Raw genomic sequence first — 20,985 nt, forward strand, 5'->3', positions numbered from 1 at the left:
GGGGCCCGTCTGGACCGTGGCAGATCAGCCCCCACCTCTGAGGTGCTTTCCCACCAAGCAGGGTCTGCACTCAGGCCTGGAAAGACAGGTGGACGTGGAAGGCTGGGGAAGAAAGGACTGCACACCCAGGTGTCCCCAGCTGGCATGTGCCGGGGTAGGGGGGCGGTGGGCCTGGGGAAGCCATGGAAGACGCTGACTATGGGGTTGCCCATGCCGGGCAGGCTGCTGTGCCCTGGGCCTGTCAGGGAGACCGGAGAGGACCCAGCCAAGGAACCAAAGCAGAGGGACTTTTAGAGGGGGACTCTAAGGCCCAAGGGGCTGGAGAACTTCAGACATGTCCCCTCCCAAGCCTGGCTGTGGCTCAGAGTGGGCTCCAGGGACGGGGCAGCAGGAGCTTCCTGGGGAAGGCGGGGTGGACCCTGCCCTTGCCCTTTCTCTCCCAGGGCTCCCCATGTGAGACCCTTCCTCCTATGGCAGACAGCCCGAACGCTGCCCTTCTGCAGCCCTGGCTGCGGCCTTCTGGAGCCCCGTCCCCGGGGCGAGCCTCAGACTGGCTGGTGACAAGCTGGGGCTGACTCCTTGCTCCAGGTGGGCACCGGGGTGAGTGTCCTTCCTTACCTCGAGCAGGTGGAGCTGGGCCTGTGCAGGGGAAGAGCGCAGGTTTAGGTTGGAGTCAGAAAGGCCAGGAGACATGGCCCTGCCTGACCTCCAGGGAGCTCTGTCCCCACTCGAATTTCCCCATGTGTGGGCCAGACCTCAGCTCCCTTCCTTCCCTGCAATGCCTGATGACAGCCCTGTCACCACTTTCCTGGAACCAGGGCTGTTCCGTTCTAGGCCCCGGGCAGGGAGAGGCTCCAGGACACAGGCCTGGGTGTGGCCAGTTCAGCCTCGGGGAGGAGGGGAGCAGGGGAGCAGGGGAGCAGGGGAGCAGGGGACGGCCACTGCAGGCCCAGAGCACAGCACCGAGGGTCTCTCTCAGTCACTCGGAGGGCAGAGGCGTGAATGCCACTGTCCTGTTTCTGGGGTAGAACAGGCTCGGGGAGCAAGCCGTGCAGGACAGCCAGCCGGACGGCGACCGGGCTGGGCCGAGGCAGGTTAGACACCCAGTCTGGTGCTCACCGACTCGGCCTAGCGGCCTCCAGGAAGGACTTTTCTTCTGGAGAGGTGGGGAGAGGACCCCCCCCTCGTTCTGACCGTGGGCCCACTTAGACCTGTGGACCGGGGGCCCCAGGGCTGCCAAGAGGGGCACCACAGAGCCTGTCCCCTGGCCCACACTCCCTGCTGGCCCTCACGGCCCACGTGTTTACACCTCAGTGTCCCCCACCTGAGGAGAGGCTGCCAGCACCGGTCCGTTCCCGTGGGGCACTGCACCTGAGGGTGGTTTTATTGGAGATGGAGGGCCGGGCTCGAGCAGAGGAACCGAGGGGACATGCCCGCCAGGGAACTGGCACTTTGGGACCCTCTTCCGCCTCAGCTCGCCAGGATCCGTCAGTGTGACCCGGGTGTGTTCTCATTCTGACCCGAAGATGGCTCCTGGGGGACCTCTGCCTTTCACCCCAGGCTGGCCGGCGTTCCTGAGACGGCCTGGCCGCTCCTCTCCCAGGTCCGTGGAGAACTCTTCCAAGAACAGGAAAGTGGGGGATTGGATGAGGCCTATTGGGGGCACCACTCCACCACTCCCCCGGTCGGCCATGGGCAGCCATTTCCAGGCCCTCCTCGTCGCCCTGGTGGGAGCCTTACTGTAGCCCCGGCACTGGGCGGTGCCTGGCGTCCTGGGCTCGGCTCTGCTGCGCTCTGCTCACCCACAGGCCATGGCCCGGGGAGGCCTGGGCCAGGGTGTGTCAGCACCCTTCCCTGGCCACCATCCCGCGGGCTGGGTTCCCTACTTTCATCCCCGACCGCGTGGCGAGATCTGGAGCCCACTCTTTCTTGACCCCCAGACGGCTTCTATCCATCTCCCGGCACCACCCCTGCTCCTGCTGGCGTGGTGAGATGCAGGCACAGAGGCCGGGGATGTGGGCACAGAGGCTGGGGAGGACGCAGCAGGCCTGGCGGCCATGGGCAGGGTTCCTGCAGCCAGCAGCAGGAGGAGCTCAGGAGGGGCAGAGGCGCCTGCCCCGGGGCAGGGCAGCAGGTGGAAGGTGTCCCCAAGGCCTGTAGGCCGCTTGTCCCAGCCTCCAGGCATGCGCAGGCTGGTGCGATAGAGGGACGCCCTTCTTCTCCCCGGGAGAAACAGTACCGTGGCTGGTCCAGGTTGTACACCGCTGTCCATCTCCAAGCTGGCCACCCTGCGGGCTCTTCAGAAAATGGCTGTCATGAGGCCCGCGGAGGGCATGGCGGTTACTTGTTGGGACTCCCACGTGGTTGACTGTGGTTTGAGTCCTGGACCTAGTGGCTTGAAAATCATGCTGGGTGTGTGTGCATGCGTGCCCAGGACCCCAGGAGAATAGAGAAGGGACTGTGGCGTGGCCATCCCTCGCACTGTCTCTCTCCAGCAAGAACACACACCCTTTGGCAAAAACCTCTAAAACAAAACAAAACAAAGAACAAAAAGAAAATGGGCTTTCATGAAGCTTCTTCTTTTTCTAAGTTTTGCCATAAGGCATACACGCTGACTAGAGAGAGACAGAGACAGAAAGTGAGAAATCTCCACCCCCAGCCATGTTCTAATCCCTTCTCCCTCAGTGTCCTCTCTGGATTTGGGGCACACACCCATGTGTGCCCTGCATGATTTTCAAGCCTCCAGGTCTGGACTCAAACCACAGTGGACCAGGTGGGAGTCTGGCGCCTTAGCCATGATGCCACCTGGTGGCCCACTTGAAGCGTCTCACATCTTTCCAGGATGAACTCCATGGCCTGGCTGTCTGTGTGGACACCCAGGCTCCAGGGAGGTGGCCTCAGTAGGCCCTGGGAGTGAGGCTCTGTGACTCCGGTCCTTCTGTGTGAGGCGCCAAGGCTGCTGCAGGGAAGGAGCAGCTGCAGGTGCAGGACCTCGGGCTGCCTTGCCCCTTCCCCCCTCCCTGCAGGCCCCATGACTGGGTGGCAGCCAGCTGGGAAGCAGGTGGCCTCAGGTACACCTCCAGGCCACCTGTGTGCTTAGGGTGGAGGAAAACTGAGTGACACGCGTTTGGGCCCACCCCACCCGGCAGTGCAGGCAGTCTGCTGGGTTACATGTTAAAATGTATTTAGTGCACCCCCTTCCAAAAGTTTTTACGTATTTATTTCTTCCATGAGAGAGAGGAGAGTCGGCACCCCTGACAGGATCCCGATGCCATGACTCACCCCAGCTTCGGCCAGCCCCAGGTCATGAGCAAGTGCGTGCCAGATGCAGTTACATCATTCTTTAAAAACATTTTTCTTTAAATTTGGAAGGGGAGCTGCTGGCCCTCGGGTACCCTTGTATCTTTCCTCGCACAGAAAAAGGCTTGGCACCCACACTGTGGGGGACACCACCTGGGGGCCAGAGCCAAGCCCAGGAAATCCATTGGAGTCTCTATGGGGAACCTGGTTCTCTTCTCACTGGGCTGGCCTCTAGGGTGTGAGGGCACCCCATCCTGCTGGCTCTGCTCGCACCCTGCCACTGTGCACCCTGACAGCTCTCCAATGGCCAGGACTTGAAGGATTGGGGACGGGATGGGCTGGTCTGGCATGGTGGGCCTCAGGTGGGGGTGGGTGCCGGCTGCTGTCAGAACGGTGGACTGTTCCGGGGCTGCTGCCTGCCCACAGCAACCTGCATCTGTAGGTATGTGACAGGAGAGGGCTCTGCCCAGCAGGTATAATAATTTACAGTAGATATGCTCATTATCCTCAGTTGAGCATTGAACAGTGTATTCATGCACTGAAACATCGCACGTATGCCATAAACCTGCAATTACTAGGTCCGTCCTACTGCGACTCACATTTGTCCTGGCCAGGCTGTCCTTTCTGGGATAGCCGGTGGCAGAGTGGAAGGCTCAGGCCCCCGTGGCTGTCCACGCAGGAGTGCAGTGGGCTCCAGGTGGGCAGGGCTCACCACCCAGCTGCTGCCCCCCACCCCAGTCCCCACAGGCCTTACTTCTGCAGAGGAAAGCACGGGGCAGTGGGATCAGCTCTGGGTGACCATGAACTTGGGTTTGGCCACCAGGTCAGCACCTTGAAGAGGGGGTGGCCTGTGCTCGGGGAGGCAGCTTGTAGCAGAGGGAGAAGAGCCCTGGCTAGGGAGGGGCTTGGAGACACTGGAATAGCTGAACCACGGAGGCCTAGAGGCTGAAGGCCCCATCACAGGCTCTCTGGCCAGTGGGGTAAGGGGAAGCACCCTGGTAGGCCGGGCGGAAGGTGGCCAGGATGGGAGCAGCACTGCGACTCGAACAGTACTTCAGACAGCATCTGCACCGCGGTGGCCACTGGGCTTGGTCTGGACGGCATCTGCACCATGGTGGCCACTGGGCTCGGTCTGGAAGGCCAGCTTTTGAACTAAACAGGGTTGCCTTATTTCCCCAAGTGACAGCATTCGGGCTGAGACTGTAGTAGGGACTGAAAATACGAAGGCTGTGTTCTTGGAACACTCCTGTCCACACCCCGACCTGCCAGGCAGACGTGGACCGGCATGGAAACCACCTGCCCGAAGCCGGGTGGCAGACGTGGCGCACCCCCAGGCTCGCTGCCAAGTCCAGGAAAAAGACTTAAGAATACACTATTTCTTTTAAAAACATTTATTGCGCATAAAATGGACAATTCCCCTCTGTGGGCCAGACGTGACAACCTTTTAAACGCTACATCCTTCTCGCCCCACCGGAAAACTTGCTTTTGAAGGAGCTAAAACTGGCCGACTCAAGCTGGCCAGGATCAGCCGAAGGTCGGCGGCTGGCTGCGAGGCCCAGACCCATCTGAGCAGGGTCAGAGGCCCACCGGGCTGCCCCAACCCACTCAGGAGCAGGGCTGCCCCCGGCCTGTAGGCAGTTTGGGGCTTGCACACACTTGGGCTGAGCTGGCACTGAGAGAGAGAGAGAGAGAGAGAGAGAGAGAGAGTGTGTGTGTGTGTGCGTCCTGCCTCTGTCTTCCAGGGAACACGTCCTCCTGGAGTGGCTCGCACTTCTGCAGTCGAGAGCACTCCCCGTAGCGAGTCACCAGGGCACCGAGACCCACTGCACGGCAGGAGTGTGGCCGAGTGCTCCCCCAGACCCAAGTCCTAACTGCTGGGTGCAGAGTGGGAGCTGCCCGCAGGCCGGCAGGTCTCTGAAGACCCCCGTAGTCTGCGGTCCCCTCCTGGCCACCGTGGGCTGCAGTGTGTGCTCTGGAGGGCGCAGGGAGGTGAGGGCTGGTCAGGACGGGCTGTAACTGGGAAGGTCTGGCTCCTGACGCAGCCAGCTACCCCGCAGAGATGGCTCTGTTAGTACGCCTGGCGAGGTGGCACTGGGGGAAGGTGCGGGGGAGGGGAAAGGCCACACAGGCAGTGAAGGTCCTGTCCCAAGTCCAATTTTATTGGAAGACTGGAGTTTGAAGATGGAATCTGGCCACCTTCCTTCCCCCTTTCTAATAAAACAATAAAAATGAAGACTGCTGCGTCGGAAAACAGGAGTGCAGTGGGTGGTGATGCTGGCGGCGCCGGGCCTGGAGCTCCATGGGACAGACGGGCAGCTCTCTGTCACGGCCAGCAGACAGACCCTCTGCTCCCCTCAGGGAGGACGCATAGACTGAGGCACAGTGTGGCTCCACGGGACTTTGCAGGTCAGCGCAGGCCCTCCCCCAGCCAGCCCTGTCCGGAGTCGCTGGAGTGCCCCTTCCAGATGGCTCAGGCGCTGCTGGGACCCCAGGGCCCTGGGCTGGTTGCTCTGGTGGACACTCCCAGTGGTTGGTGGCATGCTGGGCTGTGCACAGACGGTCTCCAGCCGGACCACGAGCTGGTTACACAGCAGCTCGTGTCATTCCACGGAGCTCCCAGAATGGGAAGGTTGTCACCATCTTGGGAAGAGAGGCTGGTGTGGCTCCGGGCCTGAAAGCGCTGGCTGAAGTCCCGTGCTATGGTGGCACAGGCACGGGTCGGCTCTCAGGCCGGCGGGCACTGACTGCAAGGTGCACCTGACACTTCTTTGATACTCCTGCCATGACACGTGGCACCCTGGCACCCAGATGGGAGCCGGAATGGGCTCTGCGAGGCCCAGGTTCCAGCGAGAGGAGTGCAGTCCGCTGCTTGGCCTTGAGCAGCCCTGAAGCGTGTCCATGACAATGAGGGCTGCAAGGTCTGGGCCTAGGGTCACTAGGACAGCAGGATGCCAAGGAGTGCAGTGACAGGAGGGGACAGGGCGCTGTGCCGCCACCTGGCGCTAGCCAGGACCCAACCCGACGGAGCAGGCTAGTAACAGAGGAGCGGCAGGCGCCCCATCAGTGCCGGTGCCGGTGCCGGTGCACGGAGCGGGAGCTGGCAGAACCGCTGTCGCTCCGGCGCCCACGTGCCAGTGTCTTTAGTAAAGATAAAAAATGTAGTTGCTTCTTTTCAAGTATTAAAAAAATAAGTTAATTGACAAAAAGGGCCCAAAGTGGCCGAGTGGCTTGCCAAGTCAGCTTCATTTCAACGTGCAAACACAGGGGGACCCAAGGAGCAGGGGAACCTCCTGCCTGACGGAGGCGCTCCCCAGGGACAGCGCCTGTCTGGCATCGGGGGCTTGTGACGCCTCACCCTGGGCCCCCAAGTTGGTATTTTCCAGTGTCAAACGGTTGTGAACTAAAAGCAAAACGCAGCGACCACGGCCTCAGGCCACAGCTGGGGCAAGGCCCGGGGTGCCTGGCCGTCAGGTCGGTGTGGCGTGGGCTGGGCACCAGGCCCCTCAGTCCTCCTTGCTTGCATAAGGAACCCCCGGGTGCCTGCCCAGGTCCGTGGTGGTGCCAGGTGGGCACGGCCCCTCTCCAGGTCTCAATTCACATCTTGCTTCTGTGGGGGCGTCTGTTTCTTTGGTGGTGCTTCAGGGAGCAGGGGACACTGTCCCCATCTGCGGTCTCCACGGAGAGTGAGCAGCTTCCTCCTTACCGATCATGCTGTGGAACAAAGGGGCACAGCCAGGGCGTCCACAGGCAGCGGGTGGGCCCACGTGACCGGTGTGGGGCCCAGGACAACTCCAGGTGGGCCTTCCCAGGAGACAAAGTCGCCGTGGGAACTGTGGCCTCGGGCTTCTCCATGGCACAGGATGCCCGACTCAGCTGAGGGGCACGTGCAGTGCCAGCTCCGGGGTGGGGGCCAGGCCTCCGCAGGCCTCAGCCGGGAGGCTCGGAGAACACAGCCCGGTCAGGCGGTGCCGACAGACCAGCGGCGAGCAGGTAGAGCTCAGGACCAGTTCAGGCTGAAGCCCTTGGACAGCATAGCGGCCTCCAGGTCCTTGTCCTCCTCTTTCTCGCGGAGCCGCTGCTCCTCTAGCAGGGCCACCAGGGAGTCCCTCTGCTCCACCACCTCCAGCATCTCGTTTAGGATCTTCTTCTCCTCCGCCAGCTCCTCCTCGGTCTTCAGGTGATCTGCAGAGCAGCCCAGGCGTCAGGCGTGCAGGCTGGGCAGGGGCCCCACCCCGCGCAGCCTCACCTCTCCACCTGCTCACCTTCCACGGCCATGCGCTCCCGGAGCTCCTGCTGCAGGCGGCTCTGTCGGTCCTCGAGCTCCAGCTCCCGGGCACTGACGGCAAGGAGGGAGGGGTGACTTGGGGACCGATGCCCACCCCCAATCAGGAGGTCTCTGTGCCCGCTGTGACAGGCATGCAGTCGACCCCCGGCTCGTCCCCACCCAAGGGCACTCACAAGATCATGAGCTCTGACTCGTAGCGCACCATGGCGTTTTTCTCTTGCACCAGTTTGAACCACTCCTGCATCAGCTTGGGGTCATCCTTCTTGCCCATGCCTGCCAAGAGAGAGTGCGTGTCAGGCCCCTGGGTCACTCCGTCCGCCCGCCCGCAGGAGTCGTCACACTGGGCCAATGTGCAAAGAGAGCGGAGCGAGATGCGGCCGGAACACTCCCCACCAGGTCGGAGGGCCCTGGCGTCAGGCCTACCCAGGACGGACACCCTGTCCTGCCTCCTGTCCTTCCTGCCCTCTCCCCAGCAGGCCCCTGGCCAGTGGGGGCCCCTGTCCCTCTCCTGCTCCCTGGGTTTCTCTCGGTATGTCTCCAGTGGCCTTGCCCGCCCCCCACCCCCCATGTCACTACCCGTGGCGTGCACAGTGCCCGTTGTACACCCGCCCCGAGGAGCGTGCTAGCAAAGGAGCCCACGTACATAGGAACAGCCTCGCACTCCGGGAGCTGCACTCATGGATTCCGGCTCTTGCCGTTGGCTGCCCATCTCTGACCCGCTCTCCCAGACTAGGAGGGTGCACTTCCTAACTCAGGGCCTGGCAAGCTCCCCAAGGACCCTCTTTGCAGGGACCCCCATGTAGTACATGCAGCCCCCAGGGCAGGCCCTGGGTACTAAGGAGGGCGCCCCCAGGCTGCCGAGGCCCAGCCTGTGAATCCCAGCTTCCCTGGACCTGCAGGCTGGGCTGCGACAGGAGGAGAGGACAGGCTTCGGAGGAATCAACCGCCCAAGGAGGAAACACAGTCTTTCCCTCAGAGCACGGAGGTGCCCACGACAGTGTGGTCCGGCCTGAGAGGCAGACTATGTGGGTGGTTGGTATTTTTAAATAACGGACCATTTTGAGAATCTCATGAAAGCTAGGAGCTCTCCTCCGAGGAAATGCTTACGTGGACAATCAACAACTTTGTAGAGTTTCAGGGCCTTCCAAGACCACCACGAGCCTCAGGTTAGAGGCCCTGCACTGGGCAGCCCTCGAAGTCCCCTTCGTTCCCTGGGTAGGCTGGCTGTTCTCGTCCAGCTCAAAGCCAGAGTGCACGGGACACGTCTCTGCTCAGCTCTACCGCCCTGCCTTCTACCTGCCTTCCTCACCCATTAGAGACAAGTCTCCCTCTGCGACGTGGTCTGCCTGGCACACACGTGGCCCGGTTAGTCTCCCGGGGCCACAGGGGTAATGTCTGCACCGTGCCGGGGGCACATGCAGCTCTGCTCCGCGGCGGTGCCCTGCGCCTGGGCCCTGCTCTCAAGGACGGAAGCCCCTCCTGGCCTGTCGGGCCTGCTGCTGTGGGGTGTGTGCCTGTGCGTCTGGGGACCAGAGCTCTTCCTCGCCCAACCCAACAGGCTGGCCTGTGGCTTTCCAGCCGGCCCAGTCAGTTCCACGCATTCCTTCCGAAGGTCTCTGCACAGTGTGCCCGCACAGCATAGGGACGGGGCCCAGGCATGCAACTGCCCGTGCAGCGCGCCCGGACCGCCCTCCTCCCCACTTTCCCCGGGAGACAGCTGCGCGCTCACAGCCGGCGAGCAGGGGACATGGCGGGGCAGGCCACGTCGGGAGAGCCGTGGAGGGCAGAGTGGAGGTTAGCCAGGTTAGTCACGCCCACACACCCCGCCCTCCCACATGCCGTTCGGAGACAGTCTCATCACAACAGACTTCAAATCAGACAAACTTAAACACGCACACTCAGCAAGACACGGTAGAGAGGTTTGCTTTTAGTGGTTGTTTTGGAAAGAACTCGGGCGTCTGTAGACCAGTCTTTGTAAGGCCAGTATTCCTTGACTCCCCAGCACAAATCGCTGCCCTCCAGGTGGGAGGAGTCTCCCCTGCGGCCTGACCCGCTACCTGACAGATCTGCCCGGCCACCAACGCTGGGGCAAGGCTGCAGGAGGCTCTTGGAGGCTCCCGGCCTCACTCTGCACCCCGTCCTCCCCTCGGACTGTCAAAGGGATACTGTGCCTTGTAAAAAGTCGCCACGTGCTCACGACACCTCATGACAGGCTGAGGGCCAGAGGAAGGAAGAGAAGGGGCCTTGGCTCCGTGTGGCCGACCCGGCTACACCGCCGAGGCAAGGGGAGGAAGAGGTGTTACGTTACCTTCCTGGACACAGCAAGGGCAGAAGGAGAGAGGTCTACGCCGTGGAGTCCCGCCACTGGGCTCAACTTCAAAAAGGACCAAACAAGGAGGAGGAGGAAACAAAGACAAAAAAGGAAGAGGAAAGAGGAGACATTTGGAGATGGACAGGGACGGGGAAAGGTGAAATCAAAACAAGCAGAGGACAAAAAGCATCAAAGTGAGAAAGGAACAACAGGAGGAAAAGGAAAAAGTGCGAGGAGTGGAGAAGCAGAAACACGGGGACGCAGTCTACAAGGACTCAGTCCTTGGGCACTGGCACAGGCCGGGGGCAGCCTGGCGTGGCAGGGCGCCACAGGGCGGGCCCCAGGAGCAGTGCGTCCTCCGTGCCTGACCAGGGGTGGTGATGCCTGGCCTTCTGGGCCCTCCTCGGACACGCCCCGAGCCCCTGTGGGGCCTGCCTAGCTCTGAAACAGGCCAAACCCGAGGCTGCTGCCTCCAGGCTTGCAGGAGCCTAGCTGGGGTTGCCACCAAACCCACTCCAGACACTTAACACGGCACCACAGACGTACGTGCAGGCAACAGGACCCTGGGTGGCTCTGAGGGCAAGGAGGGAGCCACACCCTCGGGCAGGAACTGTGGGCCCCTGGCAGCACCTTGGCCCTGTGGGGCCTTCGGGGTTCTGCCACCTACAGTACTCCCAATTCCGAGCCAGGCCAATTTGGAGGAAGCCTCTATGCATGCCAGCCTGTGCCACTCGCCCCCTGTGCCAGTGAAAGCCAGCCGGCCCATTTCTCTGGCCCTTGCTGATGGTGGGGTTGATGCTATAGCCGAGGGCTGGCTGTCACTGAGTGCTGACGCTGAGGACAGCGTGCAGAGGCGTCTGGGCTGAGGGGGCCTGCCGCTGCTCAAGGGTGAGGGAGAGCTCAGGGACCATCACAGAACCACAGGGGCACACACGGGGGCAAGCCAGGGCACAGGCCTCGGGGCCGGGGGGGCAGGTGGTCACGAGAACAGGGAGGAGGAACGACCTTGTTTAAGTCCACGAAGGGTCAGGGGGAGGAAACATCGACTGCAGATGCATAAAACACAGGTCCCGGGTGCCCTCGTCCACGCCACTCTACGCGGTCTGAGGGCACACTCAGGGCACAGCACAGCCGAGCCCCACATGGGGCATACGTGTGCAAAGCAGGCTGTGCTGGGGTTCTACAGAGACGCCGTGACCGCTGACGTGCAGAGCAGCTCCTACCCTGAGCACGGGCTCTGCCCCCAGCTCACCTAGACTCAGCCTTCTCGGCTTCAGAGCACCGGGCAGGGGCCCGCAGATGGCGTGATGGTCACGCCGCTGGATCCCACGTAGTCGACTGTATTTCGAGTCCCGGGCCCGATGGCTTAAAACTCACGCCAGGTGCGTGTGTGTGCATGCCCAAAATCTCAAGAGGGGATGGAGAAGGGATTAGTGTGACCATCCCCCTGGGGGGTGATTTCTCGTGTTCTGTCTCTGTCTCTCCAGTGAGCACACATGCCCCTGTAACAAAACTCTCTAAAGAAACAAAAACAAAAAACAAACCCATGCTGGGTGTTGCGCGCACATGCCCAAAAATCCATGTCCCAGAGGAGGAGGGACTGTGGCGTAGCTATCTCCCTGGGGGTGATGTCTGGCTTTCTATCTCTGTCTCTCCAGGAAGTACACACACCCTATAGCCAAAACCAAACAAACAAAACCAAAACCAAACAAACAAAACCAAAAACAAAAGCCCCTCGACAGATCCCACGAAGTGTCAACAACTCCAGTCCCTGCCAATCCCCGGTGTGAAGGAGTGACACCTTCACAACCAGCCCGTGGCATGCTGGTTAGGGTGGCTGGGCCCCACATCACTGACCTCGCAGTTCTAGTCCTGGACCTGTGGCTTAACAAACATGCCATCACACAGGCACGCATGCCCGACATCCCAAAAGGGGAAGAGATGACCGTGTCCCACGGAGGCGCTTTCCAACACTGCTCCTCTCCAACAAGCGCGTGGGCCCTCTGGCAAATTTTTTAAAAAAGAAAAAAAGAATACCTGCCCAGATTTACACTGAAAAATGTATGTCTACTTTCTGAACATCACAAATGTAACTGTTGGCCCCTTTCACGTAACCCACGTCCTCACACGCCCTTGCTGACACGGGCACACGCTGTAAGAGGTTACAGAATCAGACAGCAATCAGGACACGGAACTGGAAAAGGGGGCCTTGGGTAAAGCCAGTGTTCCCAAGACCAGAGGGGATGCTCAGGGCAGCAGGCGGGAGGGCGCCGCCTGCAGGAAGCGGAGCTCTCACTCCTCAGGCTTCCCTGCGAGAGTCCCAGTGCTGTTTAACTACTGTTACAAACAGAAAAACACCCAGGACATGTGTGCGAAGAGCAGGGAAAACCTGTTGGTGCAGGGGAGCCCACCTGACTCGAATCGGAAATGTGCAGCGAGGCCAGCACAGAGGCGCTGACGCCGACGGTAACGTTCTTGCGGCCTTTTATGGGGATGTGAGAACTAGGTGGTCTGGATCGCTGGGTCTGAGGGCAGACGTGTTATGGAGGACAGACTATAGTTTTGTTTTTACATTTTTGCTATAGGACATATATACTTGCTGGAGATAGTGAGAATTGACCCCCCACGCCCCTCCCATGGTTGGCCACGCCATAATCCCTTCCCCTCCTTTCCCCTCTTAGGATTGGGGCATGCACACACACGTGCCTGGCGTGTTTGTCAAACCACTGGGCCCAGGACTTGAACCCCTGTCCACATGGGCTCCAGCTGCCTTCACCACCACACTGGGGGGCCCAAGCCTCTTGCTTCCTCAGTGGCCGCTCTCTTTGACCTCCGGGCAGCTGATGCAGGCCGTGAGTTTTGAACAGCAGCACGCGTGGCGAGGCGTGGCCATCGTTCTTCAGCGACGCACGGCAGGTAGGGGTGCCGTGGGCTCGGAAGCACTCCCGGGTCACTGCACAGACGGCTGCGTCCCATTTTCGTTTTTTTAAAGAGGTCTTTGCCTTGGGGCGCATGTGCTTGTGTGTGTGTGTGTGTGTGGGGGGCAAAGACAGTGAGAGGCAAGTGAGAAATCACCCCCAGAGACGGCCGCACTCCCTTCTGCGTGCTGCCGGGATTGTGGGCACCATGCACACGTGCCCGGAGTGGCTGGCGTGTGGTGGAGGCTAGACTTGAGTCGGGTGCTCTGCATACTGCCACCTGGCTCTCACGGAGGCCCCATCCTAGGCCCTGCCTCTCAGACCACGTGGCCCAGGCCCCTCTCCCATCTGTTTCCTTCCTTGAAAAGCTCTGTCCAATGTGCGGCACCCCAAGCTGGCATCCTCCCAACCCTACCAGCCACCTGAGGAAACACGGATGGCTGGAAAAAACGACCTGCAAACAAACCCACCCAAAATACCATGCTTGGACCGTCCTCTGAAACCTTGGCATGTTATTTGGACATCCTTGGAGCCCTATCCCGACATCAAGGGGCAGAGAAGGACCGAAGGCTCTCGCCACCAGTGAGGTGTGTTACGGAGCCCGGCAGGGCCAAAGAGACCAGCTCCTGGTACCCTCGCGGCCACCAGGGCCAAGTGCTGTGATGAGACTGCGATTCTCATTGCGCAGAGAGTATATGCGCTCACGAGGAGGCGCAGACGGTGAGGGTGCCTCCGCGGCATGGTCACGCCGGAATCCCTTTTCCGCCTCGGTCCTGCTGGGATCTGGGGCATGCGCACACATGTACCCAGCATGTTTCTCCATGCTGGCCCTGGGACTTACAGTCGGCCATGCAGTATCCAGCTCCCATAAGCACTAGGCTCTCTACCTGCAATCTGACCACTTAATTCTGCCTACTTATACCGAACCCACGGGCTTCTACACTGATGCTGACACTTAGGGTTAGAAGAGGCTTCTCAGGATCACAGGCAATTCGAAGGACATGAGACTCGGAATGTGTCTGAGAGATGCCTACTGAGCACCCCGTGTCCCAAGTACTATACCAGCCCCACACCAGCTGTTTTCTCTGAGAGCCAAAGGATGCCAGAAAATGAGGACAGCGTCGGCAGAAAAGCGAGTCAGTGGGCGGCCTAGTGCTGAGTGTGAACTCAGGCTGCCTCATCTGCTCCACCTCCGCCCACAGCCTGGCTCCGTGCTCCCCCTTGCTGGGCAAAGGCCCATCCCACAGGCTCCAGGTCGAGGGCTCCCACAGCCACTGCCTGGCAGCCATGGGGTGGGGCTGGCCAGGGACACATCTGGATCCAGCAGGCCTGGCCTGCATCGTGGCCCCCAGGGAGGAAGAGCTGGTGGGCCTGCCCAGTCCTGTGCATGGACACACAGCTGCTCCTACACGGAACTCACACGATCCGGTCCAGATGATGGACTGCAGCCCTCCCCGAGCTGGGAACAGCCTATGCCGCCCCTCTGACACACCACAGGTTGTGTTCCGCACAGAAACCAGACATGCCCGAGTGCCCCCTTTCAGCTATGCTTTCAGAAAACCCTCCACAGAGGCTCTCTGGCTTTGATGGCCTCTGACCTCCGAACCACTCCAAGGTGTCAGGGACAGGAAGGAAGCATGCCCTCTTCACAGCTGCACTTGGGAGAGAAGGGGTGGCCCTTCCCAGCCCTGTATCACATCTCTAAACTGTCCATGTTCTCATGAGTCCCCCTGAGACATAGAGGCGAGAGACAGGGCCCCGACAACTTGACAGTTAGGCGTGTGGGTTCGGGACCTCAAGTTTCCCAGAGGGGATGTGGTTTTCCTCTCAAGGCTTCATTCAGTCATTCATCGGTTCTAGCGCAAGGGACATTGTGGCTGCTGGACTGAGCCTATCTGGTCCTGGAGAAGGGGTGGCCACTGGGGACCCTTCCTCTGTGTCCTCTGACAGTTCCTTTTGAAATCACAAGGCCCAGCTCTGTGAGGAGCAAAAATCTGTACCTATACTCTGTGGCTCACAAATAGCCTTAATTTAGGCTTGAGCCTTTGAACAGTTGGCTGGGAACCAAAGACCCTATTGGGCGATGTGGTGTGAAGGGACAGGGCCCAGGGCAGGAGTCAAGGGTCGGGGCTCCTATGGGCCAGAGCACATGTTTCAGAAAGCAGAGCGCTGCTCAGAGCTTTGTTTTAACCCCAGGAAGAGTAAGACCAGTGCTCTGGCCACACATGGGCCTCTACGTGGTCTTGCAAGGACTAAGAGTGGAAGGAAGAGCAGGCTTTACATTTCAGTGTTTGGATTTCAAAGGGTAAACCCCGCCCTCGGTGACTACTGCCAGGTGCTCTAGGAACGAAACAGCAGGAACTGGAAAAGGACCCAATTCTGGCATCTCCTCCTCACCCTTGCTGGGGCTGTGGGTGACTCAGGGACCCTCAAACAGAACGCTCCCTGCACAGCCCACCAGTGCCACGGCAGCCACCTCCTCGTGGCCAGCAGAACCCACCAGAAGCCCGGCTGTCCCGGAGGAGCTGTTAGGCGCTAAGGAAGACAGAGGTGGCCATGAGTGCGTTAGGGCAGGGCCGGGGCAAGCCACGGGGTAGTTTATACTCAGAGGACAGCTCCTCTTTAATTCATTCCCCTTCCCCCGCCAACTGATGGAGCTGTCAGCCAGACTGGCAGACGGAGCGCAGTGGCCCAGAACTGGAACGGCCCTCCATGTCTGGGTGGTGTCTGGAAGGGAGGAGGCCAGCGCGGCACAGTGGGCGGAATCGTGTTTGTAAAGAAAGGGGCTTGGGCAGCTCCCTCGAGGAGGCCCTCGATAAACAGCTCACATGGAGCTTCACTCAGAATGGACATGGACACCAGGAGGGGCAGTCGGGCATTAGACGGGTTTGTTAACTGGGGTGGTTGGCATGAGCCCTCTCCGAGTGGATGGCCTACGAGTATGGAAGCCCACGGACACACCAAGAGCTCCGGGACCCGGGGGAGCCTCCAGAGGAGTGGGGAGGCTGGGGCGGACAAGACAGCGCCCCCTCACGGCGGCAGGAAATGAGGGCCCGCACCGCCATGCAGTAGGCAGTGCATGACAGCTCTGGCCAAGAAGGGACCCTTACAGGGTGGGGTGAGGGTAACAAGGGAGACGACCACCAGGCCAGCTCTCCTGTTCTAGGAGCACTTTGAGGCAGGGAGCCTCCAGGCGAGAGGAACTTGGGCTGCCCAGCTGGAGTACAGAGCACCAGGTACCCGGCATCTGCACTGGCTGGACATGGCAGCTCTTGGGAGAGAGCTCCCAGGTCCAGACTCCCAACTGCTTGTTGCTCTGCTGATACCAACGGAGGCTTTGCATGGTGGCACAGCAGAGTGCCCTGCCTGCAGGGCCGTGAGCCAGTGGGGGTCTTTCAGAATAGCCCACCGGCTACACCTCCAGAGCTCTCGCTTATAAGTTTGAAGATGGGATGCAAGACTCTGCATTCCCAAGTCCCCAGCAGTGCAGGCCCTGGGTGTACACGGAGCCCTGCCTAGGCCTTGCCTGCTGTCCCTGCGCAGAACGTGAGGATGCCCAGGACGATCCTGGAGCAGGGAGCAGCTGCTCCAGCCTCTCAGCCTGGCCTCGAGTGCAGAGAATTTGGGCAGAGCCCTCAGTGACTTCCCCACGCCCTGGACCTTCTGGGGCAAGCGCGAGTATAGCCTATAGAAAGCGGTCGCCATGGAGCCCTCAGGCTTGTTCCTGCAGTGTGAATGGCAGTGGGCCTCGTGTGCAGAGAAACCTATGAGGTGTGAGGCTAGGACTGAGGGCACGGGTCATGTTGGAGCCAGTGTGTGCACACACACTGTCATGTTGGAGCCCGTGTGCACACTCACTGTCACGTTGGAGCCCGTGTGCGCACATGTACTCTGCTATACTGTTGTCAAACGACCAGATGACAGTGGGGCCAGGATGCAGACGTGAGGCTGATGGGGCGGGGCGGTGAAGTTTTATCCTAGAACATGAGAAAAACCCTGGACAGCAGTAGCTGCCTCGCCTCCCCTCGCATCGACAAGGGCAGTGTGGGGGGCCTGGTGGGTGCTCCACCGGAGCGGGAGGAGAGTCCTGCCCTGGCCATCTGGTCACCAGGTTGATTCCTCCATGTGTGAGCAGGGACGGGGACAGCGGGGTCAGCAGGGTTAGTGTCGGCCACAGTGGCGGCTATACATACCGCCCAGGTGCAAGTCGATGAGGTCACTGTAATAAGACTCGCCCCAATAGTCTACAACAGGAATCGGTGGAGAGAGTTACTAGATCGGACAGCCCTCCTCCCACACCCAAACCACCAACGACAGGACGCCTAGGGAAGAGGCATAGCGGGAGGGCACGCCTCTTCACCACGCGCCACCACTGACACACGCATGGCTCTGCTCACCTCGCAGTGGGGAGGGGACGCGAACCACTGGTGACGGTGCCATCGCCAGATCACCATGGTTACTACCCCACTCAAGTCAGTGAGGATGGAGTTCTGTGCTTTGCTGGGGACCCGACCTCGCTGGGACTCACCCTGGTCTAATGAAACCCGTAAGGAGAGTTCAGAGCAGGGCGGGGGCTGCTTGCTTCTCAGCTACTGCACGTGCACAGAGCAGCCCCAGGCCGAGGGCCCAGGGGTGGGATGTGGGGCTCCTCCACACCCTGCAAGCCCTAGCCCTGAGGTTTCTGTGTGGCCAGAGCACCGCGAAGAGCTCGTGCAGGGAGCTGTTAAGGAGCGACTAAGGCAGAACCACTTTTGCTGGATGGATCCTGTTTCTTCCGAGGCCAGGCCCCGACGCTGGCCAGCCTTCTCCTTAAACACAGCGCTCGGGCTGAGGCTTCTGAGACATCTCACCCCACGACATTCCTCCCCGAGCTCTGGGAGGTCTGCTGGCCACAGATAGCTACCAGCCTGGGAGCGCTGTGGCATGATGCCCCTTACGGGCCCTCCGATGGAGACTGTACTGAGGGGCTGGGATGGAGCCCGGGTCTCATCGCCCCAGAACTGTAAAGGTGTGCAGAGCAGAAGGCCACTCGGCTGTCACTGAATCCATCTGCCACCCTTTCTCCAAGCCTCGGAGCTGAGTGCCGACTGTGGTCGCCGTGCGTTTCACGCAGGCTCTCCCCTCAAAGATGGACTGTCAGAAAGGAGAACGCAATCCTGCAACGGCTTTGCAACTCACGCACGACGTGGAACCCAGAGGTTTAAGTGTGAACCAAAGTTCCAGAAATGCAAAGGCTTCCCAGGCACCCCACGCCCAGAGGCTGCATCAGTCTTGACCTTGTCCTGAGCTCGGAGGCTCCGAAGTTAATCTGTGAGAGCTGGGTACACATACACCTCAGGGAAACTGAGATTGCGGGGCGGCAGGTCCACGGCAGATTCCCCTGGATGGGCAGCTCGGCTAGCAGAGTCCGAGCCCCTCAGACAGTGATGGACGTTTGAGAAAGAATGGCAAGTTCCGGCCAGCGTGGTCCAGCCCTCAGGCAGGGGCTGACTGGTGCTGCAGAAGACTCCGGACAGTCAGGCTCAGGTTCAGCCAGGGCGAGACTAGCGAGAGGAATGGCATGCAAAGCAGAGACAGGAGCAGCCAGCGTGTACCCTTCAGCTCCAGGGGTGTTGTCAGAGCAGCCTTGGAAGTGATCGAGTGGGTAAGGAAGACATTCTTGGAAACATACCCTATAGTAGAAGCCACCCTGCCTGAGAACTCCTCAAATGCATCATGGGAAATATCTCAACAGAGTCGCCAAGGTCCATCTTTAAAACAGAATGGACTCATCTTTGGACAGATGTTTCAGTGAAGCCTTGCCTACAGAATGGAGCTTAGACTAAGTATAGTGGTTTGCAAACTTCCAGGGAACCCCTGGGTTCTTCAAAAGCCATTTCAGGGCTCTCTCAAATTCCTTATTTATAAATATGCTAACTCTTTTGAGAGCGTAAATAAGACATACCACTTTCAAATGTCTTATAAGCCAACGTTTAACCCACCAAAGACCATCACCCATCAGTCTGTGCTGTGAGGTCCTCGCTTCTGTGGGGCCCTCAGGACCAAGGGCTTTGTTCTCGGGGTGCAAGTACCTGAACTCCCTGTAAACGTTTTAGTGGAGAGAAATTTTAACTGAATTACTCAATTAACTAATTAGTCAGACCTTTGCAAGAACAGTCTCATTCCTCCATCCAAAGAGCATCTGTGGAGAGCGGAAGCTCAGACTCCAGCCTGAGTCCGCTCCTGCCAGCGGGTCCCTGGGTGGTAACACAGCATGTCACATCATGGCATGGCAGATTTGTCTGGCTTCTGGGGAACCCCTTGTCTGAGGTCTCTCTGTCCTTTAAGAGTGTGAATGGCTTAGATTTGTCAGTGATTCAACCATGAAGAATGCGCTACCATGCCACATCTTGAGTTTCCAGCATCCACATCTTAAACGGCAGATAGCCGGAGATTTCCAAGTGAGCTTTAAAGCCAACGGACCCCCCTGACAGCTGTGCCTGGCGGTCAGGGTGCTCACGACACTGCCTGGGAGCGAGTGGACGCTGGGGCTGTGGCTGCCTGCAGGCCCCTCCCAACCCCTGCATTTTCTAATCTGCTTATTAACGTTTGAGTCCTTGCCTTTTGTTTTAATCTTGGATTTATTATTTGGAAAAAAGGGTTCTGCTACTAAAAACTGAGTTTGAAAACCACTGACTTAGGTGAAATTCAGGTTTGTACGTTTACGAAGATGTTATTTTCTAAACAACTAGGAGATGAATTTGGGCACGATCCTATGGCACGCTCTGCTGGTTCGTTACGAGGCCTTGGGCCTGTAGCAGCAGCCTCGGCAACACAGCCTCCTTCAGAAGGGCTGCCATGTGTGTAGACTCCAGCTACATGGTGGCCCAGTGCTCAGAGACCACCAGCCCTGACGGGGACCCAGCTGCATCGCCCCCTCTCCCTGAGGATGTCACCCGGGGGACGCAGCTGCACAGCCTGCGGAGGTGTCCCGATGGCATGTGGAGACCCCCATCACTTTCCAGTTAGGCAGAAGTGAGGCGTGAGGAGTGTAAGAAGGAATGACCACATGCCCGGCTCCTTCCTGGGATCTTCTGCAGGGACAGAGAAGCAGCGAGGGCGGGGCTCGTGGCCCAGTGTGGTGGGCACAGGCCATCTCTGGTGGGTCGAGGATGACTCCCTCCAGGGGTAAGGCTTAACCAAGACAGCCAGATCAGGAAAGGGAGGCCCCAGGGGTCGCCATGCCGCACGGTCACATGGCTCTCAGCCTGGTCACATGGCTCTCAGCCCGGGGACCCTTTTAGATGGGCTGGACTCTCCAGTCCTTGACGCGGGAGCAGTCTGGCTCCACAATAACACGTGTGGTCTTCCGGCTTACGGTACTAGGTGGGTCAAGGCCAGGTGTCTGCACTTCCTGTGGCGGCCTGAGCTCCGGGCAGCAAGTCCAGAATCGGGTGTGGCACAGAACACAAGCATCCACATCCTCCTTCCCCAGCCCATCTCTTCACTGAAGGTCAGCACTGAGTCGACCGGTCAGCTCTTACTTCTGCCTTAAAGAGCCTTACTTCCATGCCTGCTCCCCTGAATGCCCCTGCACGAGCTCCCTCATTGTACAGAGCCACAGAAAGCCATCTGGGCACCAGGTGCATCCGTGTGGACAGCCCGCCAGTCAGTTTTCAGGCAGAACTGGGTGGCAGTGCTGCCTCGCGCTGGCTGCCCCCTCTCTGCTCATCCTGTCTCACAGACAGCCCACCTGTCAGAATTGCACTGCCCGCGTCCTCTGCTACACTAGAACGAGGGAGGAGGGGTCACTGAGACTTGGTCCTCACCTCTCCGGTGTCAGACTTGCAGCCTGAGCTGGCCCTGCTGGCTTCACACTACAAAGAGATGGGGTTCCTGTCTAGAGCCTAGAGCGTGTGTTGCTCGTGGACACGTGAGGAAAGAGATCGGCCACTCCATGCTGAAGGCTAGGCTGGTGGCTTCAAAGTCCTGAACCAACAGGGTTCCTGGGCCTGGGGGACCAGAGATGACCCAGGCACGCCCTGGTGGTCCCTGCACCAAACTGTGTTGAACCCAAATCCAGGGCAATCCTTGGATGGACGGTGAGAGTGTCTGTGCTGTGGCCTCTAACCACATGGCTCTCACAGCCACTGCCCAGTGGCCACCCCCTGCCGGGGCGCCGCAGTCCCCGA

The 20,985-nt window shown here is 59.8% G+C and overlaps 1 protein-coding gene across 1 annotated transcript in view; it reads right to left on the reverse strand.

Annotated features, from left to right (window-relative positions):
• Nucleotides 1-4,675: 4,675 nt before the first annotated feature.
• MICAL3 (microtubule associated monooxygenase, calponin and LIM domain containing 3) overlaps nucleotides 4,676-20,985 on the reverse strand; it is a 129,262-nt gene continuing 112,952 nt past the window's right edge. The window contains 3 exon segments of the mRNA XM_014591485.2: nucleotides 4,676-7,482; nucleotides 7,563-7,636; nucleotides 7,759-7,858. Coding sequence (XP_014446971.1) covers nucleotides 7,298-7,482; nucleotides 7,563-7,636; nucleotides 7,759-7,858 — 359 coding nt within the window. The 3' untranslated portion in view covers nucleotides 4,676-7,297.

The sequence above is a fragment of the Tupaia chinensis genome, unplaced genomic scaffold, assembly GCF_000334495.1.
Source record: "Tupaia chinensis unplaced genomic scaffold, TupChi_1.0 Scaffold000578_2, whole genome shotgun sequence".
Lineage (NCBI taxonomy): Eukaryota > Metazoa > Chordata > Mammalia > Scandentia > Tupaiidae > Tupaia > Tupaia belangeri.